This window comes from Metarhizium robertsii (assembly GCF_000187425.2).
Source record: "Metarhizium robertsii ARSEF 23 chromosome Unknown MAA_Scf_1, whole genome shotgun sequence".
Lineage (NCBI taxonomy): Eukaryota > Fungi > Ascomycota > Sordariomycetes > Hypocreales > Clavicipitaceae > Metarhizium > Metarhizium robertsii.
Genome location: NW_011942149.1, coordinates 3,475,081 through 3,502,821, shown reverse-complemented (window position 1 = coordinate 3,502,821; position 27,741 = coordinate 3,475,081). Strand labels below are relative to the sequence as shown.

Sequence of the window (27,741 nt, the reverse complement as noted above, 5' to 3'; positions counted from 1 at the left end):
CAATGAGAGTCAATTGGACGGCACAGGGGGGGCGTGTGGCAGCAGCCGACAAGTTGAGAGAGGAGTGAGGGTGAGGTGAAGACGAGTTGTAAGGACCCAGCCAGAGCAAGTCGCACCTGCGCTTGCACTTGCACTTGCACGGGCTGATGACAGGCAACTGGGGCAACTGCCTACTAGGTACTAAGTAGGTAAGGGGGGCCCCGAGCACAACTGAAGGGAAAGAGCAGCCCAGTGGACTGGGGGGAGCTGGGACAGGATGCGAGACGAAGGCGCTGGATTTGGTGGTGCCTGCCACTTCTGCCACTTCAACACCAAGTCTGCAAATTAGAGCCATGACGGATACGTCCAGGTACCTGCGCTCCACCACGGCTGCCACGGCTGGCAAGTACCTCCATGGCGCCACCGCTGAGACAGTGTACTTGCCGGAGACTTCCACGCAAGTAGTAGTGGCTTTCTCCAGGTTCTAAGTTTAGCGAGCACTCGCGGCTGTGAAGGCAGAGTCAGCTGCCACGCCGAACTTGAGAGAGCCGAGAAATGAAAATGTCGAAAGGAATCCGCTTCTAAAGTTTCTATTGAGACCATACGGAGTATACCCAAAGTCATTACTCCGTACGCGCCGACCATCTAGACTCCATTCGGCACCAGACATCTGCGCAATTTTGAAGAGTCAAGCACGCAGGCCAGTTGTCATGGTCGAGGGCTGGGGTGAGAGATGAGAAGGGGCAAGTGAAGAGGCGATCCGCCCTTTTGCTCGATGCACCTACCTGCAAACGCAAACCTGGTACTTCGTACTCTGTACTCCATACAATACACGGGGATCCTAAGTCAGCTCCATCGACTCCTACTCTACATCTGGCTGACAGTGGTTGTTGAGTGGTATCCAGGCATCGTCGAAGCAAGTGGCTCAGCCGGCCAAAACAAGTCAAGAGCCATCCTGCCATCCTGCCATCCACAGCTACGCCATACTTGGCGGGAATTCCTGTGGGCTATGGGTTGACCACCGCTCCTGCGCGCCTCCTATATCTCGCTATTCGCCGTGTCGGGTGGGTTGGTTTGGAGAGAGACCAGGCCCGACGCCAGGCCACCCGAGTGCTCCGTATACTACTTACATATCGGTACAATTTATTGCTAGTCGACCCAGGCTGAACCTGGCCAAGTGAGCGAGTGGCTCCATCTCAAGGTCCCCGGTTGGCGGAACTGCGTTTCTCTCTCAGACATTCGCAGGTGCAAGCTGGACACACTAACGCTGGCTCCGAGCTAGTCGAAGCGTGGCACACCCACCAGCCAGACCCAACGCGCAACTGCGACGCCGTCAAGCATGGACAAATGTGGTTTGGTCGTGGCAATGGGCTTTTCATTCCCTGTGGATCGTCGGTTCCAGCTCGTCTCGATGCCAATGATGGCTATTGTGGACGCTTGTGTCGTCCGTCTTGCTAATAAATTACTCGCAACAAGAAAAGCCATTCGAAAGGTGGACACCGGCTTTTGGTGATGTGTATTATTGTGTATGGTACATTCATCAATCGGCTCGAGCCACTCCTCTCCTCTTATAGCCGGTACAGGCGATCCCACTGTGTCAATACTTATTACGCACCTACTAGCTGCTCAAAACCGGCCAGCAGGTGTGGCAGGGAGACCAGCAACGAATGGGGCTTGTCGCTCTTGATGGATCAACCCCATGTTAACTTGAAGTGCCACGATATCCCAGGGTCCATCGGTGACTTTGGCCATCATCTGACACTCGGACAAACGCAAGATAGAAATTGAATGTACAGCCTCGCTCTCGCAGACAAGGTGCGCTCTTAACTAGAACGGCAACTCTACCTGCTCCTTCGTCAATCCGTGTCACACTTGAGGTACGGAGTACGGAGTACATGGAACGATATTCCCACGGTTGGAGTACCTACCAGACTTGGGTAGGTAGTCAGACGCAACCGATACGAGACTAGCTTTGACTACACCAATCCCTTCCAGTGGCCAGACCAGGAGGAGCCTGACGGTTGAGCCAGACATTAATGAGAAACGCAAGGTATGGGCCTCATATTTTGTCACCCCAATACTACTACTAATACATAGTACACGTCGGGCTGAATGCTCTGGGATGTTTGCTTCGCAAAGTATAATCCTGGACATTCCAGGCTTCTGTGTATACATAGAAGCGAAACCATGGCCGCGGCACATCAAGTATCCGATGATCTGGGAGTGTGGTCTGTGAAGGCACATCAGCCAACCGAGGGGCTCGACTGTGATCGATTACACGGAATCGCGGCACGTAGAAACGATCAGTCTTCACGGAGTTTAGTACGGAGTATTGTTTGCTGAATGGCACGCTACTTGGTGGGTGTGAGCAGAGACCTGCCAAGTCAGCCATCCAAGAGACAGAAGTGATGTACTCTGTACTGGTGGTCCCCCTTGCAACGACTGACATGGGCAACAAGCAACATTCATTGCCGCACCACGTTCCGGCATCATTGCCCTTGTCCGAGTTGAATGCATGTCCACAGTCCTGACCCAATTGAACTAGTTTAGGTATCCTCGTACGGAGTACAAACGCATTGAGGTGAGCGGGCCTTTTGTGCCTGAAGCTCTCTGCAGCCGCCGGTGTTGCCGCCAATGCAGAACTCGTCGCCTGGTTCCAAGATCAAGCAAGCAATAGGTACATACTAGCACAGTACTTAGTTGGGGGGGGGGGGGACCACCCAGAAGTAGGGTTTACGTGTGATAGATGGTCATCACACTCAGCTTCCCGACTTTCAAAGATGACAAGTTATTCCTTGTCCTCCTACTCCGTATAGGGTCGGGTCATCTTGACAGTCGAGCAGTTTCTACAAACAAGGGTTCCAACAGAACAGGAATGGCTACAGCTGTTCTTTAGGGGTCGACATGCATCCTGCGGCTGCTCCGTACTGTGCATAATGGCCTCGGTCATCTGGCCTCTGTTATTCTCTCGCAGGAGTTGGCCATGGTAGTTTCTAGGTCCCCTGCAGGCTTTACCAACCCAGGACAAGCTGAAGACAAGCACCAACTTTGACCTCCACCGTCTACAAGCCGCCAAATGCCACAACTCGCAGAATATTCAACCACTTTAAGCCAGCTGGGGTAGCCGCACTTTCCTTCCTTCCCGCTGTCTCGATTTCATGATCTCATCATGGCTGCGTCCTACCACCCGTGTCGACATTGACTTCTGGTGCTGTCCTGGTTTTAATACGCCATAGCCTTGGCGGGCTACCTGCTACCCGAGCCATCTAGTTGTTGCAAGGAGGCCATGGACAGAAGCATGTCGACATCATCATTTTGTGCGAGAAAGCGATAAATATGTCAATACTCCGTACCAGATTGGTGTACTCTCGGCCATCAAACACCACACTTCATACTTGGGTCCAGAGCGGCGCATGAGCTTGGTTCCACCATGCTTCTCATTCGCTTAACACGTAAAGACGCAGGCCAGTCTTCAAGCTGCCCACCAGATCAAGTTTTGTGACCTGGAACACTCTGGCTTGCTGGTTGCACAAGTCGCTTCGTGGCATAAAGACCCTTCCGTGGCCACTAGCCACGGTAAAGGAAAAGAACAGATTTGACGGAGAAAGCGTATCTGCTGTCTCGCTTTCAGATGTCGTGTTCTTGCTTGATCTCGGAAGAATCCACATGCCCAAAAATCCGGTCACTTATCAAAGTTGGTTGACCAATCATCCAAGTTGTATCTCTTTGTCGCTCGACGACTGTGGAAGTCTTCTTACATGTGAATATTTTCCATGGCATACGTACTCCATGGCAGGACGCGCAACCAGCAAATTACTACCTAGGTAATTTTACTAGGAATATATACGGCCAACAGCTTGTCACTCAAGACTCAAACATTGGGGTCCTGCTCGATGAATTGGTCTCAACCCGGTGATGTATTCGACATGTCATGCTGATTCAAATGTCTAGAGCCGACCTTGTCATCAAACTGGCATGTTTTATAGAGGGTCATCATCAAGGCGACTACAGAGCAAAGCACTTCTGAATTGCTCCTAGCCAATGATGTTTTCAACAGCACACATACATAATTTACTTAACACCGACCAGGATGGTGAACGTCACAATAGTACTACGCGAAGGAGTAGAATACGGGATACAGTGATCTGGAACAAAATCCCCAATCGCCAGAAACCGACAAGTATCGGGCCCTTTTGGTTCGATGTCGCTGAAGCTCCAGCCTTTGGAGTGCGAATACGGAGTAAACCTGGTGGGAACCGAACCGCCTACCTGACTACGTGCACCCAGGTACAACACCAGCGAGAAGGCAGACGTGGTACTTTTCGGGTACAGGAACGATTCCGTTCAAGTCGAACCCCATGCGACACACAGGCCACAAGAACGAAGGTCTTGTTGGTCAGATCGAGGTCGTTATTTAATTGGGCTGACCAAGGGTCTGGAATAAGGCAAGTATCAACTTATCAGCATGCTCCGTCGTGACTCGCAACTCGACACAAATCCTCAGGTTGGTTGGTCATTCTTGTGACTGACTTTTGTGGATATGGTCGTCGACCGCGGAACCAGCAGACATATTGCACATGAAATACGGGACAGAGACAGGGCCGGGGCACATCTGGGACATTCTTTGTCACTTATTATGCCAATCACATCGTAACATCGTGCCCGCCACAGAGCACCCACCCCAACCACGGGCTTGCGCTATTAGTATGTCTCCCAGCCAAAACCAAGCAAGGCAGGCGGGGGGTGTGGGCTTTTGAGGGCTTTTGTTGCCTGATAGCTAATACTAACTCGCCTCTGCGAAGGGTCGTGAGTACGGATAAAAGCTACGGATACGGCCTCCCTTCGTGTGGAAACCAAGTACTAACCATTACAATTCAGCTTCCGTTCAAAGAGCGACGACCTCCTGTGCCCGAAACCGGGGGTGTATTCCGTACCTGTGTGCATTTTGCCACCCTCAACATTATTGCCCTTTCTGAGAGAAGAGACGACAAGGGCTGTGGCACGCGGGACATGCGGAGTATGCACCGTCATTAGCAACATTCATCTGTCCTACTGGCCCAGTGGACATTTTTGAAACGACGTAACTATTACTCCGTTCCAAAGGCTTTTCGAATACGGACCTGGCGCCAGAGTTAATGTTCCAGTATTTGACTTGAACTAGGAGGGGGCACGTGAAAGCTGCCAAGCTACTTTCTCCTCGTCTTACTGCAGATACAATGCAATAAATCCTACATGCTCTGTATTGTCGCTAAACCAGGCTCATAATCGCCGGATCCAGAACAAATGACTTTCTCTCTGGAAGTACTACCACGTTTACTGTTCTCCAGTATCAAGGCCACAGCCTCCTCCTCCAGTTTCTTACCGGGTCTAGAGAGACCACTCCAGAGAATACAAGTAACCAACCGGGATGCGGGTGCTCCGCAAGTCGGCGGCAAACAGAAGGTTGCATCACAGTAATAGGACGGTTCACAGACGGCAGACAAAGTAAGAGAGTGTTCACGAGTACCCCCGTAACTGCATAGGGAACACACAATTTCGTAGAAGACGAAAACCCTGGATACAGATGACCAAGCCGTGCATACAATTCCGAGTCTTTTCCAGCAATGTTAAGCATTTGGGTCAATTCGCGGCTGGCTGAGCTTCACCGACACAAGAGTCCTGGATACATTAACGGTTCGATATGGGCCAGCCACAAGTAGGCCTGTCAAGTGAGGGCTGCTGGCGGTTGTGGTATGGATGGATCTGGGGATGCCAGCAAAGACCATCCATCCATTCCTGCATCCTTGCAAACATGCTTTGTCCTCCTTCAAGATGGGTGAGCTTTACTTTAATGTCAGGTACTCCATACCTCTGTCAGCAATCATGTATTTGGCACGCTGACCTAGACATATGGCGCCTTGGCTCGCTTCTGGACACGGAGTAATCGGGGTCGATGGTCACATCTTGAACGGAGCACGGAGTACGGCATAACCAAATGACGAGAAGCTTCGCCTTGCCATCTCATACCAATGCCGCTGCCGGGTTTCTCTACGAAAGCACGCGCAATCAACACACAGGCCCCATTACACATTGCGGGGCTGTGAGGACCAGTTGACACCAACAAAATGATGACGAAAGGGGACGGTGTTGGTTATTCGAAGATCACACAATGGAGTGCGAGTGGCTGTTGGCTTCTCAGTGAGGGCCTGGGGGACGGGCTGCTTCTTCTCTGCTTCTTTCATGGAGTACAGAGTACTACTGAGGGCTCCCTGCGTCTGTGTTGAATCGTTCGTTCATTCATGGGTCGCACGTCTCTCCTCTCGCCAGCTTGACCTCTTCTCGTCCAGAGAAGCGCTGGTGAAACCTAATCGATTCCCGACTTTCTCAAACTTTTTATTTGGGTTTGGGTCCACGGACGGTCAAACTTCGCTTCCAACTTGACTCATCTGCAAATAGCATGGACACTACTAGTACATCCAGTCTGGCTGCTTGCTGTGCCGAGCGCCCCGGCCTTACAAAGGCATTTGATTCCAGGCACGGAGAAATGTACCTCGGCGTGTGAGGGTGGCCTTTGGATCATCTAATGTCAGTTGTGTTCGCGATTCAACACATTTTTTCAATCCACTTGATATATCTGTGGCCATTGGAACCCAGCTGTCGTGTGATGCATGAAGCAGACCCATGCGTCTGGTCGCCCTTCAGCGACTCGAGTTTGCCAGGGCAATTTCAACCATGGCCTTGCAACCCTGAGGTCGTATCAGCGGGGGAAGTGTTGATTGGCTGGGACGGACCTAGGTGGGCGTTGTGACTCCTTTCGTTTTGCCTCATCTGAGGAGGAATGCAGCCTTTTCACCATGACGGCGGACAGCCACTGCGACGAGACTCTCAGACTCTCTCTGACAGACACTGTCGTGACTGTGTCCCACAAGGGTTCGAGACATTGATCACCACCAGATGTGTCTGTGCCGCTATCGTTGACCCTCTGCCATCCGGGCAAAGGCTGCACGCCGCATGATAACTACTACTACATAGTACGTCCACTTCCCCAGATCCCGGACTATGAATCTCGGTTGCAGAGGGGCCGCTGCGGTCCATTCACCTTGGTGCGACTTTTTGAAATCAAGACGTGCAAAAGCCATTTGTTGCACAATCACTTTTGTTGGCGCTAGCAGTCTTTCCGGCCAGAGACCAAATAATCAGAGAGCACAGATGGTTTCAACGTCAGCCATGATCGCGGGCGAGCCAAAGCAGCAATGATACAGTTTTTTTTTTTTTAAAAAAAAAAAAATAGGACAAGATTTGCCTTTGGTTTCGTCTACACCGTGATGATACCTTGCATGTTAACCGAACACAACGATTTGGCCGTGTTGAGCCATCATGGCGCTGACGATACACCACGGCAAGCTGTTGGCATCAAAGAAGTTCAATCCTCCCATGCCTTGTCTTCCCGTTGTGAAACAAGTGTACATACATTCTCACGAATCGAGGAGCCGTATTGGGACTGGTCTCGACTTTTGGCGGGACATGGCGTTGATATCTTGACGAGTTGCATGACGGAGCCTATATGTACTTGTCATATTTTACATCTTTCAGTCTATCGTGGAGCAATTGCTTTTGGTCTCGCCGAGTTTAAGTTGGCGACGCAATAGGCAACGCTTGGCACACTTTCGTGTAGCCCGGGCTCCCAGAGTTACACTGGCGATGAAAGCCATACCAAAATCATGGCCATTGCGGGAGTAGGCCCGTACATGGCCATGCACTGCTTGAAAAAACAGTAGCGGTAGCGGGCCAAAAACTGAGTTTGTTGTTGGCCGACGTCGTACGCCACGCCACAAGCCCTGCAATGGTTTGGCTGCTGGCCGGGTCGTTTGGGAGCAAACAACGCAGGACGTCGATCATATGAGTAGTGGTCTAGACCATGGGTTAATATTCATTGCCCGTCAGCAAAATTAGATATTGGCCCGCTTCATGGCATTGGGTCGGAGATATTCCAGGAACTGTGTCCAGGCACCAAGCTCACGAAGATATTGATGCTTGAGCTACCCTGCACCGGTACCTAATACGTCATCTTTATCATGTCTTGTTTGGGAATACGAGTCGCTGGTAGTACCAGATACCTTTGCACCATTATGTGGCGTAATCGGCCGCAGCCGTCTTTGAGCTTGGGCAACATATCCCAAGGCGAAAGTCTTATCTCGAGTCTCGAGGCTGGGCGTCGAGTCGAGACTTGTTTCAATACTCGCCTCATTACAAGCCAAAGCCAAACACCATGAAAACCAGCATGTCGCTCTCTGTTCCAACCAAACAGTTGCCGAGGAGGTAACCGAATAAACAGATTGGAAAACACTCGCGGACATGGCTCGATGCCCGGTAGAATATCATGCCCGGGGTTGAAATAAAGCACGCACGAGCATTTCAACACGCAGAGCCCATACCTCGTCTATATCGGGCACGTACTCGACATTTACATGGGCATACGCAGTTGGAAACGACGGAGCAGTAACCGGCCGCCCCGAGTCGTCGAGGGAATGGCTATGTGAAAATGCCGAGGAACGCTCTTGAGCATCCGGGCGTCGAGAATGTGACTCTGTTGAAACGTAAAATACTCTATTTGAGGTGTTCCTCCTAGGAAATCCTGTTCTTTTTCTCAACACATTTTTTCCGCATGGGGTTTTTGTGTCCTGGCTCATTCTCTATGGAATGTCTCCCAGGCGGCCAGGCCCAAGAAGCCGTCACTCAAAAAGATACGACATTCATCTCCATCGATGCCCACAAGTCGGAATCCCTACTTATCACCAGATCATTCATGGACAAGGTTGAATCGCTGCAGACAACGTCCTTTCATTCAAGAATGACAAAGGCTGCTCTTTGCGGTTAGCTGCGGCGAAGATGCGCGGTTCTCTCGACGAGGCAGGACAATCGGCGTGTCATGTTGAAGCAGAAGTGGCGTCTGCCGGAAGTACGGCTTGCACAACTGAATCCGCCTTGACATCATCCAGGATCCAGGGTATGTACATAGGTGGTGATTTTGCTTTTCAAGCAAACAGGGCACGCAGCGAGACCTGCCCACCACGGCCCACCGGGGCGACATGGTATCTTAGCATCATTGTCAAATTGTCAGTCACGAGAAGGGTCAAGGTGCATTTGCTCGCCTTCCGGTGGACAAGCTCGGTCGGTCTGTAGCACGCGTTGTTCCTGGAGGGAGTGGCGGGAAAACACCGCCTTGCAACCCATGGCCGAATAAATGTCCGCTGGGCCATCCATGGTCCCCCCGTGTTTGAAGTCATGAGCTGCAGCTGAAGATTCAAACGTGTTGTTGCAATGAAGGCTTGTTTTCCCTCTGGCGGGTCACCGGCCTGGATGGAAACGATGAGAAGGTCGCACAGGCTGACCGCGCATGACTACCCAACAAATAAGTACTCCGTATGCCACGCCTGAGCCCGTGGCCAATACAAAGCCCTCGACAAAAAAAGAAAAGAAAGAGCCTCATTCTTTCGGTGTTTGGATTGTACGTACATCCATCCACCCGAGGGGCCCGCCTGCAGCTCCATGTCCGTCACACAACACAACACCCAGCTGCTCATGATCCATGGACCGAGCCACAGCAACTTCTGTCACTGGTACAAATTTACAGAGCACAGAGTGCACCAGCCTGCGCATCAACTCCATTTCCATTTGATGTCGCCCAAGTCTCCGGCTCGCTCCCGGGGCTGTGCCGTGAGCCGCGAGGCTGTCGGGCAGACGTCAAATGGCCTCATGCACCGCCCTCTTCCCTGCCCGTCGCCCTGTTCTTTTGTTTCTTTAATTAATAAATACTTCCCCATTGCCTTTGTATTCTTGGTTGCACTCGAGTCGCATGGCGATTGTTGGGCCTTTTTTTTCTTTTTTCTTTTTTTGTGTATCCATTCAATAGCCGTTGCCGTGCAAGTCTCACAACCTAAAGCTTCGACCTATAAGTGCGTTGTGAAAGCACGCCCACGAGCAGGGGGTGGGTGACTTGGCCAGACAGACAGCACGGGGCTGTTCCTGGGCTCCCCTGGTTTTTTTGTGTGTCGCCGCACTGGCCATTGTTTGGGGTTTCTTGCGTCGTGACGTCTTTTTGTCCACGAAACCTTCACGGCCGCTATGCAGAGACCACGGCCGCCGTCGGCGTCGACTTCACCACACTCCCGTGCAGGTCCAGACGGCGCGCCTCGATCGGCGTCCCGCGCGAGATGGCACATGTCGCCATCGCCATCGCCGTCGCCATCGCGGTCCCGGACGCCGTCGCAGTCCCGCTCACCGTCAAGATCAACAAGACGCAGCGCGTCGCGGCCGCCCCCCAGACGCAGCTCCAGGGACTCGCAGCAGGAGAAGGAGCACAACCGGGGCAGGCTCATCAAGGACTCGGCCGGCCTGCTGCTGGGCATCGGCGTGGCGGCCGTTGTCGCCCACAAGTTCTGGCCAAAGGGGATGCTGTACGGCGCCAAGGAGGAGTGGGAGACGCGCCTGGACAAGGCCAGGGACAAGGTGCTTGGGGACGACAATGGCCGTGGCCCTGACGTCCGTCGCCGGGAGAGGGGCCGTAGTATGAATAGGGGCAGGGCCTACCACTACGACTACGAGAGCGAGAGACTGGCCGTGGAAAGAGGACCCGCGGCCCCCTCGCCGAGGAGCAGAAGTTGTCGGGAACGAGTTCCCAGGGGACGAAGCCTGGGACCGCTCCGGAGGAGAGTCTACCAAGAGGCTGCTGACACCGCGAGGTGGGAGAGGCCGGGGCCCGGGCATCGCCAACAGGGTAGGGGGGAGCCATTGTATGCTTCGGAAGGATTTCCCCATCTACCAGATGTGGATTTGGGACACCGCGCTCGTCGTGAAGATGACTTTACTGTAGTGGAGAGAGACTTGCCGCGACATGGTGGCCGTGGGTATAGATGATGAGACGACATCTCACGATTAACGACCTTTTTTTTCTTTTCACGCTGCTACTTTAGTTACTTTGCCGCTCGATACCCGTGTTGCATTTCCCATTTTGGTAGCATACATCGTGCTCACTATATGCATCGAAAAATTCGTGGGTTGGACCAGCTTCATATTTCAAATAGAGCTCTGCCTGATTTCCATGTATCCAACTTTATTTCTTGTGTGAATATCCCTTTTCTATATGTATTGCGACGCCATCAAGATTTGCCCCATATCATTATTGCACCGCCAATCCTTGCCTTATAAATCCATCTCGTCTTCAGGCCGTGAAGCAATTCCCTGTTGACTGTACCGAGTTTCTGTCCCAAGGACACCGCCCTTCGTGTGTTTAGCAACAGCGTCCTGCCAAAAATCACCCCCGGTGCGCATCACCAGGCCGGTGGAAAGGCAGTCGCCAAAGTACTGTTCCCGCCGCGTGCTTCTTCGTTCGCTACCTTCAAGCGCCGAGTACGCACTTCTCGTATTGCGCATGCGCTTCCTTGTGCCGCCGTCACTCAATATGTGGCTTAGCTTTAGCCTTTCTTGCATGAGCTGATTCTCAAAGGCCACGATGCCACGAATCCAAGGAGCAACATCCAGAACAATCAGCTGCATCGTGCGGTCAAAGACAGACGGGTCGAGATGTGAACTTGGTTGCGCTTTGGGCGCTATGGCTATTGGATCGAATGCGTGGGCCATATCCATCCGGTTGACGCTCTTGGAAGTGTCATGGAATGACGACTCGAGCCTTGAGATGGCGCTAGACTCGTTGACTGCGCACAAACCGGCATTGTCTCGAGATGGTTGTACATCTTGCAGCCTTGAACGTAACCGCGCCCGAGCCTGTGATCGCAAGGTCATGGAAATCGTTTTGCCAGGCATGACAGGGTGTATGTAGTCATCTGCTTCTAACAAGGTACGCCCGATTATGAAGTCTTCTCTCGCCTTGCTGGTAAGATCAGGAAGCGACGGATCAACGGGCTCCTGCAGCCAAGTTGCACACATACCCGCAGAACAAATGTCAGCATCGCTCATTGTCTGGTAGAATTTGTCCAAGGCTTCAAGTGCGGCTGCTCGTTTGCCCTCAGTGTCGGCCGAGTCCCATGCTGCCCTTACTACCGACCCCAATTCATTGGATTGACACCAATCGCCCATATCCACTTGCCAGAAGTTCCAGGACTGTTGCAAGGCCTCGACCTCTCGGTCGTACCTGTCGCACTCTGATGTCATAACATCCCGTCCGATCCAGCCCATGCCGTTCTGGTACGTATCCTCACTAATCACTCGAACGACATCACCGTCGTCGTCCAAGTCGCAACCTTTGGGCCACCGGGCGTAAAACCAGTCGAATCCTCCCCTGCGATCACCCACTCCAATTTGACACCAGAAGTTAAGATCAGAAATGGTGGCTCGTAGGTCGCGATCACGAGCTCGATATAGGGACTCAACGGCGGATCTCTGGAGACTATGTCCTTCATTTGCGGCAATGAGAAGACACAGATCCACCGCAATAGGCTCTGGTGCTGGCATGAAGCGAAAGATCCCATGAAGATTTAGATTCTGGAGCGGGACTAAGCTCTCATCATTGCAAGTGATAACGAAAGGTCGCCGCGACTGATTCATCATGCTTGTCAAGACTGCCCAGAACTGCTTGTCTTCTTCATATAATATATCCGCTTCTTCAATCAGGATAAGAGACTGTTTCTGAGCTTTCGAACTCGGCTTTTGAGTTTGGCCACCTATAGCTTGCTTTGGCCTTGCTTTTGCCTCAGGAGCAGCCTTTGATTTGAAGAAAGCCGTCATCCTGCCTTGTTTGCCAGACTTTGTCGACTCATTGCCCTCATAATCAAGCCCTCCGTCCATTGATGGCTGCGCAGCTCGGTGCTGTTGAACTAAGTGATTTCGCGTCATGTCTCCAACCCTTTCGAGAACATCCTTACCACTTCGCCGGGTGCCTGAATTTATCTCGAATATTTCAAAGTCAAGTTCCTTCGCAATAGCGTATACGGCGGCGGTCTTCCCACAGCCGTTTGCGCCACTAATGACAACGGTATTCCTCAGCTGTCCCGGCTCCTTGAACCTTGCGCCACCAGCTCGAACGACAGATTTTAGGCATCTGCCAGAGCTCCCATCTTCTTCTCCATCGCTTCCAGAGATCTCTTCCAGATCACTCCCTTCCTCGTCAGTGTCGACGATGAAATCGTCCACTTTGTTCTTCCTCCTCTTTTTCCTCGGTAATGACTCGGCTTTTGATCTGCCCTTATCTCCGGTCACGTCACCGCTACCAGTTTCGACTGATTGAACCTTCATTCCTTCTAACCATTGTTTTATGTGAAGGGCATCCTTGGATTTCTGAAGGACTTGTGCTGCTGAGACGGGTGCGTACTTTTGATTCCAAGAGGATCCCTCACAGGTAGACCTGTCGTATGCCGATAGGTGTGTCCCTAGAGAGACATAGTGGCGGCTGATGGCTGGATGAGCCAGCGTTGGCGGTGGCCCTGCAAGTTCATCCAAACATGGATCTTCTATTCCTGCCAATGCCAGTGGTGAGGTAATTGTAAGTTGAGGTCGTATTCGACGTTGTAATTTTGAACCGCTCTCACATCGCTTTTGTGGAATGCGGAGCTCTGCAGGGGCAGAGTTGAAAGCGTCGTTGTCCTGCGGCAAACTACGGCGCACGCCTGCGACGTCTAATCTATCGGCGACAGCAGCCAGCACTGATTCATTTGGACCGATGGTCGTGACCTGTCCTTTGAATTTCTTGTATCCGCCAGTTTCGACCCTACATTCCGTGGTACAAAGCGGTCTGAAGCTATTCCCTCGAACATGGGACATGCCCTGCGCTGGCCACATGGGGTGCTTGGCACCAGGTACTTTTGTCCCTCTAGGCCTGATACCAAATTGTGATACCGCCGTAACATTTGTTGACGAGGATGAGTTCCTCGGTCTCCTGGGAGATACAGGCGTTGACATAAATACAGAGTTCTTTTGAGCAGGCGACCTTGTCGCTGAATCTGTTGATTGAATGGGTGTTGATGAACGAGGATTCGGTTTGCCTGAGAAGAACGGGTGAGTCCCCTTGGTAGATGTAGAAGATTTGACGATAATATCACTGGTTTTGGTTACACTCTTATGTGGTCGCTGCTCTGTCGGTGTTTCCGGGAGTTGTAAGCTGCCGTCCAACACCCGTGTGACTTTCTCTCCAATTTCACTCCTTGATTTTTCATCCCGACCATATTTGATACAGACGATCAGGGATCGCTTAGATTTTTGTTTCGTCTTGGGCGGTGATCCTAGAGTGCCAGTTCTAGGGTTCAGTCTCAGTACTTTCTTTGCCTGTGGCGGCGCATTTCGTTCGGACTGGTCCATGCTGGTCGTTGGCAGAGCGCATTGGGTGATATCATTGAGGGGTTTGTTTGTCATATTGGAGGGAGTAGACAGATATTGTAGCTCGTATTGGTTTTTCGTTGACATGCAAGTGTCCTGTCCGGTAATCTTAGAAGGCGGAAGGCGTTGAGCAGAGCCGGAAAGAGGGCGAGTGAGAGCAGCTCCTGGTGCATCAGCTGCATGGCTGAGTTGTTGAGGGCCCGTATCTCTCTCATATTGAGATGCTAAATCAGACTTATATTTTCTCGTAGGGTGTCCGTCGTCTCCCGCATCAATCACGGGAGTGGAGATGTCGCTACTGCCAAGCCGTGTGTTCGGGGTATCATTTGACGTCGAAGTGGTCGAGATCAGACCAGATGCACCATTGGCGAAGAAAGGGTGCAGTTTTCGGGATGACGGTTCACCAATGCCATTCCGGCCCATGTTTTCTACCAACACAGGTCCCATTTGACGTGTAGTGACTCGTTTACCAGCTTTCCGGCAAAGGGCGATGTTAGCTGCTTGGGCAAGGTTCTGTACGCTCACTCCATACCTGTTTAACTTATCTTATCCGTAGCATTGCAAACAGCCCAGATAGATACTTGGGAAACCTGATTATCACCATGCCATAGTGGTTGATTTGGCGACCCTGCTGAAAAATCGAAATGTGATATGCTGGATCTGAAATTGATGCTGGAAGTTGCGATGGAAGTGTCGGTTGTGGACCCGCGACTTGCTACTCCGTACTTGGCTTGGTAACTACCAGACGCGTTCTGGAGGAGACGCGCCCATGGCCACTTAAAGGGTACGTGCCTCAGCAGAAGTCGGCCACACATTGGGACTGCATATCCTGACCCCACCACTCGCACTTTCCTTGTTCGATGGAGTACCAGCCCCACTTCCGGATTTTTGTATCGGGCCGCTGCCAGTATTTTTTTTTCTGGCTCGGTTTGCCAATTATACAAATCGCAGCACCAGGTCGTTGAAGACGCCGCCGCCGCCGATTATTTCCCCCAATTGATGAAATAAAGCTCTGCTGCACAGCAGAGGCGGACGTTTGCGATGGCGTTTGAACACAAGATTCATCGACCATATGTGCTGGCCACTTTGCCCCGCCCTCTTGACCACACTGGTGGTCGTATTGTTGCTCGCGAGGTCTATGGTTTACGGACTGGCCAAAAAAAGAAGAAGCGTATGGAGCTAGCCGTTGGAGTTGATGGTGAAACAGCCAGTATATACGATGTGCGTATTTTATTATTCCATGGAAGCCTTTTACAACAACAATCTGGCTAATAAGAAGGACAGGTTCCCGCGTCGCGACTCATCACATCGTATCCCATCCCACCTCAAGAATCCTTCACCTGCGCTCCGTACTCTATTAGACTACGGCGGTCAGGCAGCGACGATGTGTATCGGTATACATATATTGCTACAAGAGATGCCAAGTCATACAAAATTACACTGTTCAGAGATGTCGTACATCCAGATGGCAAGACTACAACATCAACAACTTCTCAGACTCTGCGAGCATCCCCGATTCACATTACTGGCTCCTCTTCTACTACATCCTCATTATCGGGAAACACAGTAGGAGATGTCGTAGCTATCTGCGAAGATGGGCAAGTTATTTATCTGACAGGCGAAGACCTCACCCTGCAATGGTCTTCCCCATTCAAGCCAGCCATCCAAGATGTTATTGCGGGAGCCATTGAAAGCCTACAAGTGGAGTATGTCTCATCTGGAAGTGTGACCGACTTTAGAGAGGGAGTTTTCAAAAGCAGGCTGGAAATTTTCAGCGCATTGCCTCGGGCCCTAGACGTTGACCCCTCGCTCATCTTCGTCGTCGTCAAAAGCGCTTCCGAGGGAAAGTCAACCCGCCATCTTTTGGTCCTGGCTGCTTTGCCAGGCGGAGCTGCTGCTGCACCTGGCGTACAGAATTTGATTCCTCTGGACATCAGTCCCCTTCCAGCCAACTCCTCCCGAGAAGAATCACCGGTTTACGAGGTGGACATTCACTCAGGCTTTCTCACAGAACTCGCAAACGATGTGCTCAGTGTTTACGATATTACCAGTGCGGTTCCGAAAAAGAAGTCTGTGATCCAAATGACTGGCACACAGTCATTTATACGTCTCTCAAGACCATTCCTTCTCACCACATCCACGGATTCGATGGTCTTATACAACCACCAATACAGCTCTGTGCACGGAAGGGCTGATTTGGATCTATCTGAACTCCCAGCCGAAGACCAACAGGCACGAAATTGCCAATTAATTACCTACTTTCGCAGCCAGGATCTCGCCATTGCTTTGATCGACAATGTGCTAGTTTCCATCCACGTGGAGCCTCCTCATTATCATGGGAAGCGACGCAAGGAAGGCCTATTGATTGATTCGATTGGTAGAGGGGCACCATTCGAGGTGCAAACAAAGCCCTCAAAGGGCGAGTCAGTGTCTGCGGAATTTTCCCGTCTAATCCCTGGAAGCATGACTGAAGAGTACCTGGTCGCATACCACAAGGAAGTCCTAGCAGCCAACGAAATGCTGGCCAACAACGCCTTAGGAAAATGGGAAGACCTACTACGGCAAAAATTCGGCTTGAAAAACCAGAATGATCCTGCCTTGGCGAATGGGGAGGCAACCATGGAGGCTCAAGAGCTACCCGAATGGGACTGGCAAACAGAGACTGGATCATACCCCCCTGTTGACCGACGATGGGTGATATATGCGATAAGCCAAGTCTTCTCAGTGGAGACGACCTCATCTGACGAACCGAAGCCTGAACTACGCTTGGCTCTCCCAGACAGCAATGTCACAACTTACCTGGTTGTTGCAGGTCACTTGACAATCTCCAATTTGATTTCAGCCTTCCGCGACGTGCTTCCTCTGGAAGCTTCGGGGATCAAGGCCGTGGCCAGAGACTTAATCCACAGCCTCACTGATGCTGATCCGTCTATGACACTTTTGCTGAACTACCTGCAAGCCACAAAGTTGGGGGAAGTAGAGCTGTTGCTTGCAATCAGAAGCCTTATGCTGAGCATGGATTTACTCCCAGATACGAACAAGCTGAATAAGCTTAAGCTGTTGGCAAATGAAGCTCACGAAGAGGGCGATACGCAGGAAGTGGACCTGGATGATCTCGAAAGAGAAATTGCTGTCACCGAGCATTACTTAGGAGACGAGTCAAGCAGCCGCTCCCGCGGCTTGACTCTAGCATTCACAAAGCTGTGGCGCATTCCAGCCATTGCGACGGTCAAAGCTCTCCGTGATACAATCCGAACCGAAGAGGTGCTAGCTTTCATCTACATACTTAGAGTGGAATTGGTTCGCGGAGCCTGGACAACCTTGTACATTGATCCCACTAGCCTTGACTCTGAAGGCAACGATCCTCCCCCGGATGGCGTCATTACCCTCATTGCAGACCTACTCGGACGGTGCCTGGATGCAGTCGGTGCTGGAGGATGGCTGTTTAACGATGCAATGACCTGGGCGGACAAGACTGAGACCGGTGACTTTTTGACCGCCCTAAAACTGGAGGTTGCTGCAGCCCTGGAAGGCTTGGAGGAAGCTGTTCTCCTCAACGGCATTGTGGGTGAGGCTGTACGGTATGGGCTTACAGCAGAGAAGAACTGGGCGGCACGTCAGGTTTGGACCCCAAACAAACCCATTTCTTTGCACTTGGAGGGCAAAGAGTCTCGACTTCTGCCACTTGGGCTGAAGATGAAATTGCTCCCTACCAGAGAAAAGGTGGTTTCCGGTGGTGAGGTTGTTAATCGCACCTCACGAGAAACGGGACATATGATAAGTCAAAAAGTGGAGGCCTATTCACTCGAGAAGCTGGCTATTTGAGCCGCATCGAAGCTGTCTCGTCCGGTCCAAGTGTGGATGCACACAACCGCATCTCGTCCTCTAGCTATATCAGGAAGGCATCAATGTTTGTAACGCATCCAGTGCGGCTGAGAATATTGCATCAAGGCCTATCAGAGCCAAGGCATGGATTTCGGGCATACATGCGGAGTGTTTCCAGGGCGCAGTTGGTTAATGCCGCCCTGGTGACATGGAGAGCAAATGCTAGGCTGTGAAGATGGAACGGGAATGTTGGTTGCATAGACGTTGCATAGACGATGGGCAGAATATGCCCCAGAAGGCGTTCAGGGTGGCTCACATGGTTTTGATTTTGTACAAACAAACACTGGCTACATTTGCATGACTCTGATACCGCGAATAGATAGCGAATGCGAGTATTCCCTGAAACGCGCCTACAATCCTGATACAGGGAAATCATTTGCTTGTACAGCAACTTCAGTCCTGATGTGGGCGTTATTGGGGATCCTCGAACTAGCTTGGATCCCATGATAAGCATCGCTTACGATTCGCACTTTGTCCATGCACTCTTGTGAGTACTAGTCGATTTACATTTGACAGGCAAGACGACGTAATGATCTCGGCCTAGCTCGTTGCAGTGAGGCGAACGGATAGTCACAGATGTGACAAAATGGGAGGCTGATCTACGCGCTAATCAAGCAATGATGACGGGGATGGCGTTCGGAAAGCTTGTCCAGGGGAGTCGGATGCCATGTGCTTCAAGTTGTTTCAACATGGACCTGGCCTGGTGCTGCCTGTGTAAATGACAGCCACTTGGGCACGGGGACGTCAAAATTTCTATCGTACCGTTTATCTCCATGTATATAGAAAGATACATTAATATACTAGGAGATCATATAGAGACATAAGTACCGTTTATCTTTAAAATATATAAAAATATACTTGTACATTATCTACGAGGTATCTCAGACAAAGTGGGCCCGGTACGAAATCGGCACCTTCGAACACCCCAAGAGATTTGTTTGGCACATTCTCAGCCGGTAGCTTTCGGCGTGCCCTGGGTGCGATATCCCACGGTTAGACTGAGCCGGCTATGGCACCCGATCTCGTGGTTCGTCGGTTGCAGAGAGGCGCAGCAAGTAACTAGGGGGATAGAGGGAGATTCTGGAAGCTGCTGTTTTCATAGTGCACATGAAGGCGTGTTCCGTCACGCCGTTGGAGAGATAGCTGACTTGAAACCCGAAGTCAAGCTACCGAATCTGACTTGCTGGGAGCCTTGGGGTGTGGCACTCCAGTTCGTAGTCGCTTTGGGCCTTTGGCCCCAACGTGGCTTAATAGCGAAGAACTGGGCGTCGCGTATGATTGCTCCTAGTCCCTTGCTGCCTAAAGAGTCGATCCAACCACATGCAGGCAAATGGTATGAATTGAACTGTGGAGAACGAGAGAACAAAGGAGTATGAGGTATATTTTGCGGCTCTGCGGAGGTGAATAGTTGAGACAGATATCATGGTGCTTGCAGATGTTATGCTCGGTAGTTCGTACATCAGGCCTCGTGGAATAAAACAGCCATGGGGGCGATGTTGACGTGCCTGTGTGCTACCGACGGCAGTGACTCACTCTTAACTTCAATATTCCGTTGCTAAGACTGTATCGAGAGGTTCAGAGGGTCCCAGACCAAAGGACTGGAAAACGAATCATACCCATCCTTGATGGTGGTGGCGTTGGGCGTCCCTCGGAGCCAAGACAAGCCAAGAGGAAGAGCCAAGAGCCTCACAGTGACGTGCAGGCAGGCAACCAGGACCCTGGTGAAACTTGTCGTACTTGATACGACTCCCCCACAGCGAATTCTTGGATGGTGGTGGAAGTGGCGGATTCGTGGACGGCGGCCGAGCCCGATATTGTAAACACGATGAACACAGGCACAGCCCCAACGCACTAGGCGTCGGGCATCCCTTTGACGACATGCATGCCCTCGGGACCCAGGCACACCAGCTTCCAGGTACGAGGGCGATGGCGAAGTCAGACACGAGAAACCGAACGTTTCATGATTTGATGAAGAAATGTCTCTGGCGAACTCCTGAGTCGAGAACAACATTCATGCATGATGGCGAATGCTGCAACTTGCTCTGGGACGGGTGGCCGGCCGGTCCTTCCGCCACTAAATGTCTGGGCGGGAAGTGGGGAGGGCTGCCATGTGAGGCAGGCGGGCATGACGGCAACTATCAGGTCAACTGGTACGTACTAGGCACCTACAATGCTAGTACGCAGGCTGTTCTAGCCTGAAGCCGGAGGAGCCCGCCAACGCGCTCCTGGTCGAACGAGACATGGATGCAGCTTCGGCTCCAGCTCCATCTACCGATCATCTCACGTGGTGGCAATTCGGCCCAGAAACCACCAGCCAACAGACCCCAGCTTGATGAGCCATGAACACACGCCAAATCGCAAGCCTCGGATTGGGTCTGGGCTGCTGAGACCGAAACCAGCCAGTCACCTAGTGCTGGGCTACGGGGCCGTACAGAGAAAAGCAAAACGCAGTTTGGCAGCGCAATAATTCTCCCGCCAGCGGGAGGGAGCATCTTGAGGACCACAAGACCTAGACATCCAGACGGAGTACAGCAGCAGTGGCACGTGCAGATTTTGCGCTGGTTGGTCAGCCCTGTGTTCGGTAGTATTTGCGGTACAATTTCTCACATACTGCCACCTAGGAAGGTTCCATCTGGAATCTGGACGTCATCAGGCCAGGCTTAGTTGACAAGGAGGGTATTGAGGGTGTTCAGCCAGCGTCCCTTTCTTGGCTGGCCTTCGACGATCAAGAACGACTGGCCGTCAGGCCCTCTTGTACCTTTCAGCCCTGGAACAGTCCCGTACAGTACAGGGGTCACGCGGGGAGGCGGCCGTCTCTGGAGATCATGCCTATGTTGGTACATTGAGGTCAACACTGATTGTACGTTGCCCTCTGTGTGAGCAGTGTGCATGTGTTGAGCCATGGCCGCTGTGACGCACACATGGGGGACAGGGACACTGCGCTTGTCATGAGGGAACGCCGCAGGAGCATGGGGAAACTGGAGGGGAGGGCAGCCAAGGAGTGGATGAAGGTGGTGTGGGTGGCAGCCATTGTCTTGCATCATTCATCACGCCCGCTGACATGCCATTAGATACCTGACGTGACAGTTCAAAAGTTGGCGACAGGGCAGAAGCATGGGCTTTCCAACGAGGCCACCTTCCATCGGCACGGCCTACGGCCTATTTCTGTTCTTAGTTGCCACATCTGTTCACCAGGAGTGGGAAAAAATATTTTCACTCGTCGTTGGAAATTTCGGATCTATGCCTGGCGAACAAACTCTCAGACTTGCCACTTATACGTGAGCCGTCGGCCGATACTTCAACTAACGAGTCGCGCAAGAGCCTGTTCCATGACAAACCACTTTGACGTACCCACACGGCCATCACGAGGACTCATCACGTATTAGTTCTTACGCATACCTGGCCGAGGACGTGCTGTATTGTCATTTACAGAGAGACAGATCTCGAAAACAGCGGCAGCATTCCAGCCCTTTGGATCTTACGAGCCAATTTTCACTTCTCATTTCGACCCCAGAGGTTGATCGAGCTGCATCAACGCTGGGGGAGCATTAGCGACAGCGACGACTTACACGAACTCATCCTCCAGACACCCAGCAATGAGCAGCGGCACCGAGCTTGAGCACATCGACGCCGTCGATGCCTTCGCCAGGACACTCTTTGTTCGAGTCGAAAAATATCCGTCACCACTTTTTACCGAAGTTGCCGCTGCCGTCCGGCAACTACACCTTGCTTTACGACATCTACGAGTAGAAGCTGCTGACCCTGACTCATTGCTAAGAAGCGCAGATGCTTCTGTCTATGCCCGTCAGCTAAGACCTATCGTGGAGGACTGTGATTTTGCCCTGAAGCAGCTTAAAACCACTCTAGAGAAGTTTGATGGTGCTGGTGGCCGAGAAACAGATGGACTGGTAGATCGAATAGCCGCGGTGCGGTCTCGCCTTGCCAACGAGACAACGAGCGTCGATATGTTTCTGGACACGGTGCAGTTAAATAATCCTGCGAGTAATGCACCCGAGGTTGTTCCCCAAGGAAGCGAGTCCAACTTGGAAAATATTAAAGACAAGGTCGACAATATCGCTGCACGATTGTTTCGTCGTTGGAATACAAATAGCGGCATCATCAATGACGAGGATAGCATGTGGCAAGAATTCAAGTCTGAACTTGAGATGGAAGGATTCTCCCCCCACATTCTGCACAAACACAAGGTCAGTCCCCCGTTGCCCAGCTACATGATATCATCTTACGCTGTTGCTGATCTGTTGCTCTGTACAGGATGTGCTTCGCGCATATATTCGTGGGCTTCAAGCTATGTCACCGGCTAATGGCGGTTCTCCCCCATCAGTACGAGGTTTGCTTGAGCACGAAGCCACAAAGAGACCACCACCGCTTCCACCCAAGGAGCCTTTGTCCCCAAAAGAGCTGTACTCATCTTATGTAGAAAACGAGAAGTGTTTTCCTAGCATCAAGAAGGAGCGGCGCATGCCTGATCACGCTCCCGTGGCTGGAGGATTTGATAACGAGAATCATTCATTCTCCTCCGATTATGGGTCGGGCGCCGTGGAGGGCTCCCTTGCTCTTATTTCCACCAAGGACTTGATCAATATGGACAGCATCAGTGCAGGCATGGCTGTTATGCATTTGAAACCATCTAGCTCACATCTGGGGGCCCCTGGTGTGACGAGTTACCCGGGCTTGACAATTCCTGAGATGTCGGGAAGCTGGCCTCCTCCGCATATAACCAACGGACAATCCAATCTCCCTAATTCTGTGGGCGGACCTCCTAATATGGGCTATCCGCAGCCAGGATATCCAGCTGCCTCTGGAGCGCAACCAGGTACCTTCTCATCAAGCCCAGGAATCGTATCTCGCTTGGCACCTGATAGGTACGGCAAAGAGATCCCTATGGACGCATCCTGGACAAAGATCCGCAGGTCGTTGGTTAGCCCAGAGGTACTGCAGCGTGCCGGTGTCCGGTACGAGGCGCGACCAGAATATGTGGCAGTACTCGGGAGACTATCCCGAGAACAAATACAGGATTATGCCAGACAGAGTGCAGACTGTCGTGCTGCTCGATCAGGAAGATATCCAACAGCGCAACGCCAAAACCGGTATACCCAACGCGACAGAGCCGAGTCAAAGAGCAGCCTCGAATATAATGACGATGAAAGTGTTTTATGGGATGAAAGCGATGCAACAGATCATGAAGATGCGACGTCAACAAGAGGGAAAAAAACTTATCCATACATTGTCAGTCCACCCAGTAAGGACAAGACATCCCCTTCGAGCACAGTGATGCCGAAGCCTATTTTAAAGAACAAGAACGAAAACCACGTACGGTTCGATCCAGAGCCCCATGAGGTAGACATTAAGAGTTCGAAGTCATATGACGATGGCTACAATAGAAGGCGAGAAAACGAGTCGCGGAGAAACCGCGACCATCGGGATAGCGGAAAACGAGAGGAGAGGCCACGCGGAGATGACAACCGTCACAGACACCCAAATCGCAGCGAACATGGCCGTCGGAGGGATCGCAGAGATGAGAGACACATGAGGAGGAAAACATGGGGCGAAACCATTGGTGTTGTGAGCATCGGTGGTGCCGCCGCAAGTCTCCTCGGCGTCTTAACGGAAGCAGCAGTTGGATTCTAGCCATGGCTAAAACCACGTATTCCGAATCACGATATCACCTGATCAGAAACTAGCGTGCACCTCCAAAGCTGCTTGCTCTACTCGGCGCATGTACGATTTATGTGATGGTCATCTCTGGCATTTTGAATTCTCCTTTATTTGGCTTTTTATTTAATGTGGACATGATCTTTGAGGGAATAACAGAACCGTGTACGAAAAGAGGCGCATTTCCACTGTTATATGCTGTTTTCCAATGGGGAGGGATTAGCCGATGTGTGGCTGGGAAACACTGGAAAATAATGAAGACATGTACCATGCATGAATCACGTTGAAATGAACTTCAAGCTGCCCTAGGATGTTTGTTAAATTCTGGTTACTTGTTTGGATATACCCCAAACGGCAATGAGGCATAGCAGCCGAGGACAGCGCATATCATACATATTTGAACGGTTATGAATTTGCTTTTGTATCACTACAGGAAACGAAATTGTCACGGTACAAGAAATATATGAAATTGCGTGATGTTCAAACAGGCAAAACCCTAGGGCGCCACATGCGTGGTTGCATGTGCCATGTTGTGTAATGCGCCTACTTGATACACAATTATATGCTTATGCCTCAACACTGTAAATGCTACCAAAATGCACGGCATGCCCACACGATATTTTACATAATAAGCTCCTCCTCTAGCCGATGCCACCACGTTCTTGATTCCGCGTCCTCCTGCCTAGGCGCCCTTCCTAGCTGGGCGATTCTCCTCCGCGGTCTGCGGTGCCACCCGCGTACATTGAGGACAGGTGCCTCGGGATACGCAAAGTCGGGCTCATCAGAGCCGTCCAGGTCGCGAACGTGGAAGCCAGCCTTTTTCTGCGGCAAGGTCGACCGCCAGCATCGGACCCACTCGAAGCGGCGCACGGCGTCGGGACGGGTGATTTGCACGGCGCCCTGGGCGGTACGGTACCGGACCTGGTGGGGGAAGAAGTCGGCGAACTCGGCGAGCAGATTTGGTATCATGGTCTTCATGACGACTCCGTCGCGGTGCCCCTTGTTTGCGGAGGCGGTCTTGAGGAGCTTGTCGAACCAGCTCGATATGCGGTGGCGCACGTAGTCCTTGTACACTTCTGCCTGGTGGCGACGGTGAGTGGCCTCTGGGGAGGGCCCGAGGTCGTTTTGCAAAATCTCATCCTGGACGGCGAGCTCGTAGTCGTCGACGACGGCTTCGTAGAATGGGAGGATGTCGTTTCTTACAATGGCGAGGACGCGGCCGAATGAGCGCTGCGAGAGGAGCGTCTTGATGTAGATGTCGTAGTCGTCGAACGACGGATTCACATTGTACGGCGGCGAGGTCATGACGTTCCAGACTTCTCGGACGTCGGCGCCTGATGTGACTGCGTATTGGGAGTGCTCGAGGAGCTTTCTCGTGGGCTTGAAGGGTTTCGAGGCGCAGAGGTAGGTCCAGTTGAGAAGGTTGGACCACGTCTCGCGGGGAATGGGGACGTCATATCGTCGCGAGACAAAGTCGAGGAGCTTCATGCCCAGGGGGATGTGGGACATGGACCCGAAGGCCTCTACGATGGCGTTGAGGAGATTGCCAGTGGGCTTGATGGGGGAGCGTGGAGGAAGGTCGACTCCGCCTGAGATTTGGGGGTTTTCGGGATTGGACTCGGCATCTTGGTGGATCATGATGCCGTAGTAGTTTTTGAAAATCAGCGTCTTGATTGAGTGTAGGGAACTGGATCGGGCAAAGGCCACGAGGGAGGCGCAAAGAAGCTCCTCGTCCATCTCATGGCCATAGAACAAGCCCCGAATCCAGTGGTTCTTATAGCCGCGGAAATCAATCCGTCGTCGGACAAGGCGTCGCATGTCCTCGTCCAGCTCATCTGGCCTTCGGTTCCAGGGCCTCCTCTTGAAGGCGTTGATGCAGTGTCTGACGCTGTCCAGGCGCTTCAATGTTGCCATGGGCAGCGGTGACCGGTTGCTGTACATGTCTCGGGCCATGACGGCCACGCGCGAGCGGTCCCATTGATAGTACGCAGGCTCGACCACGAAACGGGACTTGATGAATTCTGTCCAGGTCTTGCAGGTGCGGACATCCTGCAGGCCCTGGGACGGCATGATGGCCCAGAATCTCTTGGCCGCCTGGTAGTCGACGGCAGCACCGGCACATCGTAGAAGGACGTCAAAGTCGGCCGCCGCCAAGCCATAGCGGGAACCGGCACGGACTTCCATGAGTATCTGCATACCGCGCAGCACTTGGCGATGGTGATTGCGGACTCCAAACTGGTCGACCAACTTGCCAACATCGGTGAACTGAGTTTGGCCTGGGGTCAGGTTGAGGCCATGTGTAACATCATGTTTCCTTGTTGCCAGCAGAGGGTCAATGCTGCGTAATATCTCGGAGAATGAAGGGCCTGGGAGCTCCTGCGCCTGTCTGACGGCACCGTCGTTGAAGGGCGAGCTCGGGTTGCTAAGGAGATCGGTCCATTGGAGGAATGCCTTGTACAACAGCTCGGGGTCCCGAGTTTGCACTGCATCCAGCACAAGGTCAAGCTCCGTGCGTCCGCGAGGAGGGAGGAAATCGGCGAAGTGATGCCGGAGAGGAGCTGCTGCGGCCACCGTGGGCGCATGAGAGGCCAGGTGTCGTTGTCGTTGTCGTGGGTTTGCTTGGCTGAGGAGCTTGCCATGGGCACATCTCGCCGGACTCTCTGTCCGAGATGGGCTGACGGCGGGTGGCCGATTCCAGCTCGCCTTCGTCCAGAGAGGCCTCCTCAGGGCCATTGTCTCGATGTGCACCGCGGCAGCAATCCGCACCAAGCAACCAACTGCAGACAAACGAGGGCTCTGGCGCGTGCGGGCAGCATGGAGAAGGACGAGTCGAGAAGGACGGGGCAAAACCCGGGGTTCTCGATGTCGATCTGTGAGGGTTCAATGTTCAGATCCACCGCGCCCAAGGATCTCCTGATTGGAGCATGAAAGTGCACCAGACTCAATTGCTCTAGGAGGCCCCAGGTGCCAGCACAGACGTCAACTGCAAGGCAAGTCCACTGCAGTCTGGCCTGTGCCGCTCTGGATGGACATGCCAAGCACCAGGCCCGAGGATTTTCCACCAGACGTCGACCCTTCGCCTTTCCACCCCACCGCTCAAGGCAGAAATCATTGGGCGCCTCGCTTCTCATCGACTCAAAAGCATTCAACTCGACGCGCGCAGCTTTGGCAGCCTGACGCCTGGTATACACTCTCATCTCAAAGGCAAATAGGCTACACGTCGATTTTCGCTCAAAATGGCCGACACTGGCGACGATACCGGCCATGTCTCGGAGCCCCTCGACCTCGTCCGGCTCCTGCTGAATGAGGTGGTCTTTGTGAAGCTCAGAGGTGACCGTGAGCTCAAGGGCAAGCTCCATGTGAGGCATTTCAAAAGTCAATCATGTGAGGGTAAGGGGTGACTGACAAGCTGCAGGCCTACGACAGCCATTGCAACTTGGTTCTCGGCGACGTTGAAGAGACAATTTATGCTGTCGACGAAGACGAGGAGACAATCAACCGCAAATCAGAAATGCTTTTTGTCCGAGGTATGTCGTGGCGCTGTGGCAGCCGACGCTTGTGCTAACAGGAAAGCAAAGGCGACAGTGTTGTTTTAATATCACCGCAGGTCCCTTTCTGATGCGGATGACGACGGGTGGTGGACGCAAAGAGAGAAGACGTGGACTACTGGATTCATGAGTTGACATCTCCTTGCAACCTCTCATCAGATCTATAATATACACAGGCCATCAAAGAGGAGTCGTGTTGAACTAGCAGAGCTAGCATGCAGTCGCTGAGCTGCATCGAAGCGTCTAGGGGCATTTATCTAAATGACGGTCCATAGCTTCAGAACCTCGTGATGATTAGCTTTTGGAAGACTTGCGAATCTTGTCTGACTGGCCCGGCTGACATGGCAGA

At 52.3% G+C, this 27,741-nt stretch overlaps 6 protein-coding genes across 6 annotated transcripts; 4 read left to right on the top strand and 2 right to left on the bottom strand.

Annotated features, from left to right (window-relative positions):
• Nucleotides 1–10,083: 10,083 nt before the first annotated feature.
• Nucleotides 10,084–10,875, top strand: MAA_02446 (uncharacterized protein; the record flags this gene model as incomplete). Its single annotated transcript, XM_007820444.1, has 1 exon — nucleotides 10,084–10,875. The coding sequence occupies one exon, from the start codon at nucleotides 10,084–10,086 to the stop codon at nucleotides 10,873–10,875; it is 792 nt and encodes a 263-aa protein (XP_007818635.1).
• A 285-nt stretch (nucleotides 10,876–11,160) lies between these two features.
• On the bottom strand, nucleotides 11,161–14,709 carry MAA_02447 (ATPase, AAA-type, core; the record flags this gene model as incomplete). Its single annotated transcript, XM_007820445.1, has 1 exon — nucleotides 11,161–14,709. The coding sequence occupies one exon, from the start codon at nucleotides 14,707–14,709 to the stop codon at nucleotides 11,161–11,163; it is 3,549 nt and encodes a 1,182-aa protein (XP_007818636.1).
• A 618-nt stretch (nucleotides 14,710–15,327) lies between these two features.
• MAA_02448 (uncharacterized protein) lies at nucleotides 15,328–18,111 on the top strand (the record flags this gene model as incomplete). The annotated part of the gene is made up of 2 exons (XM_007820446.1): nucleotides 15,328–15,507; nucleotides 15,571–18,111. The coding sequence occupies 2 exons, from the start codon at nucleotides 15,328–15,330 to the stop codon at nucleotides 18,109–18,111; spliced, it is 2,721 nt and encodes a 906-aa protein (XP_007818637.1).
• Nucleotides 18,112–21,767: 3,656 nt separating this feature from the next.
• Nucleotides 21,768–23,820, top strand: MAA_10677 (uncharacterized protein; the record flags this gene model as incomplete). Its single annotated transcript, XM_011412395.1, has 2 exons — nucleotides 21,768–22,376; nucleotides 22,444–23,820. The coding sequence occupies 2 exons, from the start codon at nucleotides 21,768–21,770 to the stop codon at nucleotides 23,818–23,820; spliced, it is 1,986 nt and encodes a 661-aa protein (XP_011410697.1).
• A 645-nt stretch (nucleotides 23,821–24,465) lies between these two features.
• Nucleotides 24,466–26,577, bottom strand: MAA_02449 (uncharacterized protein; the record flags this gene model as incomplete). Its single annotated transcript, XM_007820447.1, has 1 exon — nucleotides 24,466–26,577. One exon carries the CDS (start codon nucleotides 26,575–26,577, stop codon nucleotides 24,466–24,468), a length of 2,112 nt encoding a protein of 703 aa, XP_007818638.1.
• A 503-nt stretch (nucleotides 26,578–27,080) lies between these two features.
• On the top strand, nucleotides 27,081–27,463 carry MAA_02450 (Like-Sm ribonucleoprotein (LSM)-related domain protein; the record flags this gene model as incomplete). The annotated part of the gene is made up of 3 exons (XM_007820448.2): nucleotides 27,081–27,203; nucleotides 27,260–27,371; nucleotides 27,423–27,463. 3 exons carry the CDS (start codon nucleotides 27,081–27,083, stop codon nucleotides 27,461–27,463), a joined length of 276 nt encoding a protein of 91 aa, XP_007818639.2.
• Nucleotides 27,464–27,741: the final 278 nt, after the last annotated feature.